This window comes from Dromiciops gliroides, chromosome 3 (genome assembly GCF_019393635.1).
Source record: "Dromiciops gliroides isolate mDroGli1 chromosome 3, mDroGli1.pri, whole genome shotgun sequence".
Classification (NCBI taxonomy): Eukaryota; Metazoa; Chordata; class Mammalia; order Microbiotheria; family Microbiotheriidae; genus Dromiciops; species Dromiciops gliroides.
The window spans coordinates 46286806-46293678 of record NC_057863.1 but is presented as its reverse complement, the minus strand read 5'-3'; the positions used below and the strand labels follow the sequence as shown (position 1 = coordinate 46293678).

At 47.7% G+C, this 6873-nt stretch overlaps 2 protein-coding genes across 3 annotated transcripts in view; one reads left to right on the top strand and one right to left on the bottom strand.

Annotated features, from left to right (window-relative positions):
- Positions 1-739: 739 nt before the first annotated feature.
- SERP1 (stress associated endoplasmic reticulum protein 1) lies at positions 740-4887 on the bottom strand. The gene is made up of 3 exons (XM_043990785.1): positions 4551-4887; positions 4374-4449; positions 740-3289 (listed from the first exon to the last, which is right to left on the bottom strand). Exons 1-3 carry the CDS (start codon positions 4632-4634, stop codon positions 3249-3251), a joined length of 201 nt encoding a protein of 66 aa, XP_043846720.1. The 5' UTR covers positions 4635-4887; the 3' UTR covers positions 740-3248.
- A 271-nt stretch (positions 4888-5158) lies between these two features.
- The window catches only part of EIF2A (eukaryotic translation initiation factor 2A), a 41689-nt gene continuing 39974 nt past the window's right edge, over positions 5159-6873 (top strand). Inside the window, exon 1 of one of the 2 annotated variants that reach the window (XM_043990784.1) lies at positions 5159-5326. In XM_043990784.1, the coding sequence (XP_043846719.1) occupies positions 5299-5326 (28 nt within the window). In that variant the 5' untranslated portion in view covers positions 5159-5298. The remainder of the gene's footprint in view (positions 5327-6873) is intronic. The other variant, XM_043990783.1, reaches the window with a different exon arrangement.

The window sequence follows — 6873 nt, the reverse complement described above, 5'->3', positions numbered from 1 at the left end:
AATAGGGTAAACATGAAGTGAAATTTTCTAAGCCTGATTTTTTTTTAAAGCCTCAATTAGATACTATTCTACTTGTTCTAGGAAGTTGCACCTTGACCTGTTATGTGTTCTAAAGGGGGTTTCCTTAGCTAATGACATCTGATCAAAAAGTAGCGAGACTAAAATAGTCAGATTTTTACTGAATATTCTAATTTGCCTAGTCTTTTATAGTTCCCGTTCATTTGGTCAAGTCTAAAAGTGCTACTTTGGCACTTGTATTTCAATCACTACAGGGCTCCACTTCAACTCTCTGATGGAAATTACAGATAACATTTTCCAAGTCAGCCAATCCATAAACAATCCAGATTGTTTTAGCCTCTTATGATTTTCTTTTTGTGGCTGTAATCCTCTACCTGCCCAAGATCAGTTAATAAGTGGTAGAGAGAAGACTACCTACCTTTTCGTGTTCAATCACATATACTTCCTTATTGAAACAGTATGCTCAAGTAGCTTGCTCCTGAAGAGAGCTGTTGCTAAAAGCCAACTACATCTTCATTGGGAATTTAACAAAAACGAGCTCAAAACCCTCTCTTGTTGGGCCCAGTGAGGGCAACAGCTGTTTGTAACCTGTATTATAACAAAAAGTCCCTGAAGCTTCTGTTTAAAGATCCTGTGGCCCGCAAGAAAATCGAGTATACCAAGTTCCTTTAATACAGGTCAAAGCCTGTTACAACGAATTCCATTACAGTAAAAACCTTCATACAGTTGAGAAATGTTTCAAAACCTACTCAACAACCACTTTATTTTGAGGTGTATTATATACAACCAAGTGCATACAATGAAATAATGTGGTTATCCCCTGGAAATTTATTACAACTAAAAATTAGAAAATGAGATGCTGACAATCTCATAAACTATTTTGTATTGTTGACTGACCTCCTTATATAGCATAAAGAATTCAGTGAGGGGAGGGGAGAGGAGGAGAAAGAGGAACAGGAAGGTATATTTTCCATAGATGAAGACAATACAGTGAAAGAGGGGCACCTTCTACATGGGGAAAGCATTTAAACAATTTAAAAAGCATACTGTACACGTGTTACTATGCACTCTCCATCTTATTCCTTACATCTATTTCAAAGATTACAAAGCCTCAACAATAATGTTTCCTTTAACCTAAACAGCGTAATACAAAGCATTTTAACATCTAATAACTAGACATTTAAATGAGGTTGTTTCTTTTAACAAAAGCATCACATGTTGAGGGCATTTTTATTTTTGATGGGGGCAAACCAATCAAAAAGCACAAGATTTTCATTTAACCAAACATGCATAAATTGCTTAATATAAAATGCATAAGGTGGGTAAATTACACATGTAAATACAAAGGGAATGGAGTTTTTTTACAGATGTGAAATGACTAATTTGTACACCAATTTAACAGTCAATTTAGTCAGTAAGACACTGTAAACAGAAAATCCTTATTTGAAGCCAACTGTACTAAAGCAAGAAAAAATTTGCAGTGGAATGGTTTGACTCAAAACAAAATTAAGGCACCTACTTCAAATTTAGAGCAAAAATTTGCATTTTAAAAGTTATAGTATAGTTAGAATCTGTTAACCAAGGCGTTTATCTTCAAATGACAAATAGGGACCTGGTTATGTTAACTGACGTGGCAAAAAATACAACTAAAGAAAGAGACAGAACCCTACCCACCTTAGCTAAATACCAGCAGTAGCAATTTTCCTATTCTTTTAAAATTATAGGAGCAGTAGTTTACTTACCTGTTAAACCTTGACTACCAGTGTCACTGCTATTTTAACTGCCTCTGGTTAAACAGATTGAAAGCTAGTTATGAGAATCCTGTCAGATTTTCTTCGTTATAGCCTTGTCCAGATGTTATCCAAGTGAGGGGCTAGGAGGCAGTAAAAGCCACTTCCTTGTTTACCATTTTCATTAATACACAAACCAACTTTGTCCACTGGTTGCCTATAACTTTAGTCAATGAGAGAAAGTCATTAGTAATTGGTTTTTTTTCCAAGTTTTTTAAACTCAAAATTTAGCTCCCTCTCCCATCCTCAATATAACAGGAAAGGTTAACTGATTGCAACCTACACTCAAGGTGAATACTAAAGATTAAGCCCAATGTATTTGGTACCTAGATAGAGCTTCACATATATGTATCTTTATGGGGGAATTCTAATTTTAAGTCTAAAAAAAAGCAGACTTGAAGTTGACCTTAGTTAATTTAGTTGGTGTGCCTTTTTTCTTTTTGTACTGAAAGTGCTATCAACATGCTATGAGGTCTAAGGCACAGCTGGACTCAACAGCATGTCACAACCTGATAAATGAGTAGTGAAATTTTCATAATACATATTTTCCAAGTTATGCCATGGTAAACTGCTTAACTAGTATGGGCTGACTTGCAAATCTTAACCTGTGGTGAATACCCTTAATATTTGACATGAATAACTTAGATGACATTTACAACACACTTATAAGCCATGTTAACAGATTCTACTATATCACCACCTCAAAGAAATTGCAGTAACCAAGGAGGTGACAGAATGCTTCATCAGGTTGTTTTTTTATGGCCTCTTAGGTTAATTTAACCATGTGAAATCCAAGGTAGTGTCAAAGTAATAACATTATTAAAATAAATGTTCTGATCTAAGAATCTCCCTCTAGAGTAGCATTTTGAAAGCCTTTTCATTTTCAGGTGCCAAAGGCTGCAGGGAAACTAGGCTAACTAAATCTAGATGTTCCATTTATAAGCACCATATTACAGCACTGCTAAGTTTACCTAATGAGTGTGCTTTCAATTCACAAGACAGCAATAAAGTGCCTAGCTGCTATACAATTTCCAAATTTTAAATTAAGACTAACTGCATTTATACATTAAAGGGCAAACAAAAATCAAAGATCTTTTGTCTATACAGATTTAGTCTAGGTATCTATACTGCATACAGTTTTCAGAATCACATAAAACAAGAATTTATACTTGACTGAATAAGTCGGGTCCACGATTGTAGATCAACAATCAAATTTTATTGCTTTATACATGTGGTGCTTTTCAAGGCACTGTGGTATGAACTATAAAACTTGGAATGACTTGTGAAGAAACCTTGGAATGACACATGACGGATGACATGAAGAGTCATTCTGAGGCAGGATGCTTTACTGAACTGTTTTTTAAACCAGGGTATCAAACATCAGGAATGAGTTCAAGTTATAATTCACAGGAGAATGAAAACATCTTAAGGTCAGTCACTTCACATGCCCATCCTGATACTCTGAATAATCTGGAAAATTGCTGTAAGGAGAAGAGGTAAGTATTAAAACAGTGCTTTAAAACAAACCTTAGAAACAATTTATGTTCACCTGAGGCAGTCTAATTTCTCCCAAAGCACCCCTAAGCCTCAAGTTTCATTTATCATTACAGAATGATGCTGGTTCGAATTAGAAGGGAATACAAATTACATACTCCCATTAAGTGAACTTTCACAAAAATCTTAGGTTCTTTAAATTGTATGAAAGGCAGGTGAAAGTAAAGAACACCCAGGACCCAGTGTCCAAACCTGACTGAGGTACTGGCCAAATTGCTCCATTTTCCTCTGATTGAGTAGCTTTACCTGTAAAATATGTGTGTGTGTGTTGGGGGGAGGGGGTACGACGTTGCACTGAAATCTCTCAAAGCCCTTTCCAGGTCTAAATCCTCCAATTTTAAAATTCCATTTGGCCTCAAAAAATTCAGTATTAAGGAATACAAAAAGAAACAAGGCGATCCGCAAGAATGTGGAGATTTGTAGTTTAGAGTGACGTCAGCTTGCCCAGTAAGACGGTACACCTTAGAGCTTAGCCGAGTGTAGCGGTGGGCTGAAAATTCAACCCGGACTCTTTCATCATCCTTAGATTACATAAAAGGGCTTGGCTGCTGCCTCTTCCTAGGGAAATGCTGCTACTACTACTACAGATCCACGGAGGCGGAGCTGACCGCTTCCACCGAGGCTAGCTCCCTCATCACTGCTGACACCGAGATTAGCATTAGGTCAGACCAGCACAAAGCCCCCAGCCCCCAGCCCCCCCCCCCCCGGAAGCGAGCGGGCTGCCCAACACCCTCTCTCTGATCCTCCGAGGGCGGCGAAGCGGGTGACCCATCGCGACTGGCCATCGCGACAGGCGGTGAGGTCAGCGCTGCCCCCCCCCCCGACGGTTGGAGGTGACAGCCGGAGGTGACTCCAGATCCCCCTCGCTGCCCTTCCCCTAAATTCACGCTCGCCTGTCACGGCAGCAGGATGTCACGATCCCGCGGGGCTCCCGAGCCCTGGCCGGGCTGCTCCCCCCATCCCCCGCGGACACGAATGCCGTCGCCGGCAGGGCCCACGGGCGACACTTACCCGAGCCACAAACCACAAAAATGAAGAGCGCCAACAACCAGGGCCCTACGGACGCCTTCTCCTCGGGGGCGTTCCTCTGCAAGGGGAGAAGCCGCGGCGTTAGTGGCGCCCCGGCCCGGGGCCACCCCGCCCGCCGCCCCCCACCCGCTCGCCCCCCGCCCGGGCCGGCGGCCTCACCGACGTCTTGGCGACGTTGCCGCGCTGAGTGATGTTCTTGCTGTGTTTCTCGTTGGCCATACGGATCCGCTGCTTGGCGACCATCTTGGCTCGCTGCGCCCGCCCGAGGCCGGTGCCTCCGCCGCCGCCGCCGCCCCGCCCCGCCCCGCCGGGGCCGCCGCCGCTACCGCTGCCGCCGCCGCCGCCGCCTCGCTCGGCCGCGCTCAATAGACGGGGCCCCGGGCGCGAGCTCCGGCTGGCCGCTGGCGAGCCTGGGAGCCTGCGCGTGCGCGCTGCGGTGGGGGGTGGGGCGCGCCGCTCCGGCTGTCACCGCGAGAGCCGCGCCGGGGCACGGAAGGGAGGCCGTCCGTGCGCTGTCAGCGGCGGCCGCGCCTTCGGGGAAGAGTATCGCTGGCTCGCTCGCGGCCGAAGCTCCGGAGGAGAAAGGGGAAGCTAGGCGAAACGGGTGGAATTTGTAGAGGCGGCTCCGCGCTGCTTCGGGGTGTCCGTCTGCCAACGTCAGCACTAGGGAGGCTCCGCCCCGTGGAAGTGCGCAGGCGGCCTAGGAGCCCGCCGGGGGCGGGGCCTCCCCGCGCTCCACCCCGACCTATCAGGGGCCGCCCCGCCTCCCGCCCGCCCCTTCGCGCCGGAAGAACCACGTCGTCGCCTCCGCTGCAGCGAAGACGTGTAGGTCCCGTAGGGGCCGGCCCCCGGCCTCGTGAACTCTGACCCGGACGCCGGACGGAAGGAGATCTCTTTCCGGGACAAGATGGCGCCCTCCACCCCGCTGCTGGCAGGTGGGTCCTGAGCGGCTGGGAGACTCGGGGGCCGCGGGCACGCGGCCGCTGGGGCTCCGGCTGAAGGCCCTTTAGGGGTCGGGCCGCCCGCCCGCGTGGTCGCTGCCGCCGGCGCTCGGAGGCCGCCCCCCCGGCCCCGTGTCGCGTGGCACTCGGAAGTGAGGCCCGTGGGAGCGTCGCTCCGAGGGCTGGAGGTGGGCGGGGGGTGAGGGAGGGGAGGGGAGGGGAGCGGGGCCGGGGCTCTGGACCCTCCCTCTGCCCTCCCCTCCCCGGGGCTGGGCCAGCTATAGGTACACGTAGCCACCCCGAGATCCCTGACCCCGGGTGACAGCCGGTGGCACGTGGAAAAGTCCGGGCCTAGCCAAGCTGTCCGCAGGCATTTATTAGGTGCTTGCAGTATGCCAGGCAGAAAGAAAGAAAAAGGCGAGTGTCTGCTCTCACGGAGCCCGCAGGCGCATCAGATCCACTAGTTATCTACTAGAGAGAGACAGGATGGGGGGCGGGGGTCTTGGGAGGCAGGGAGATGAGGCAGAATCTCGTAGAAGGTAGGATTCTAGCTGAGACCTGGAGGCCCTGGGGGATAGAGAGGGACCCCAGCCCCATGACACAAAATTGTAGTTTGCCTGTGGTCCACTTTGTGTGCATCAGTGACTGCCACTGCTCTCCCCCCGGGGCTGATGGGGAGGAGAGGAAACCCCCCTTCCCCTCCTTCCCTTCCCTCCGCCCTCGACCCCAGTGACGGATGGCAAAGCCAGGGCTTTCTAGGGAGGGCGACTTTCCGGATAAGGTTCCGAAGGGGAGGGCTGTTGGACCAGTGATTAGGGAGGGCAGACCTGGACTTAGGGGTGAGAAAGCTGTTCGGGGGCGGGTTGTAACTTTATTTAGGGGAAGGGAATTCTCTCTGTGCCTGACTTGGGACTTAAGAGTGATGTTGTTGGGGCAGCTAGGTGGCACAGTGGATAGAGCACCGGCCCCGGATTCAGGAGGACCTGAGTTCAAATCCATCCTGAGACACTTGACACTAGCTGTGTGACCCTGGGCAAGTCACTTAACCCCAATTGCCTCACACACACAAAAAAAGAGTGATGTTGTTTCTGGGTCACTGAGAGGTTAAGTGACTTGTCCAGAGTTACACACCCAATAAACATCAAAAGTTGGAATGGGAGCTTAGGTCTTCCTCACTGGAGGCCAGCTCTCTATCTTTCTGGAGCTGGAGATTAGAGATGAAGAATGAGTAAATTCAGTCAACAAATATATATTGTGTGCAAAACACAAGAAGACGTGGATTTGAATCCTCCTTGACACTTAACCCATCTATGTAACCCTGAGCAGGTTATTTCACTTTTCTTAGTTTCCTCATGTTTAAAAAAGAATCACAGGCTTTTTAGGGTCAAATGAGATTATACATGTCAAGTACTTAACAAACCTTATGGCACTAACTAATTGTCAACTATTATTACTATTAAATGTCTACTCTGTGTTCTGCATGGAGTTCTTGAGCATACAGAGATAGAAAAGACACAGCCTCTGTCTTCAAGTAGTTTACA

Bases quoted from the DNA above. Each gene is read 5' to 3' on its own strand.
- SERP1 (XM_043990785.1), bottom strand. From the start codon at position 4,634: ATGGTCGCCAAGCAGCGGATCCGTATGGCCAACGAGAAACACAGCAAG. The intron at 4,450-4,550 runs GTGAGGCCGCCG...CTCCCCTTGCAG, and splicing joins GCAACGTCGCCAAGACGTCG to AGGAACGCCCCCGAGGAGAA. The intron at 3,290-4,373 runs GTAAGTGTCGCC...TTCTCCTTACAG, and splicing joins TTTTGTGGTTTGTGGCTCGG to CAATTTTCCAGATTATTCAG.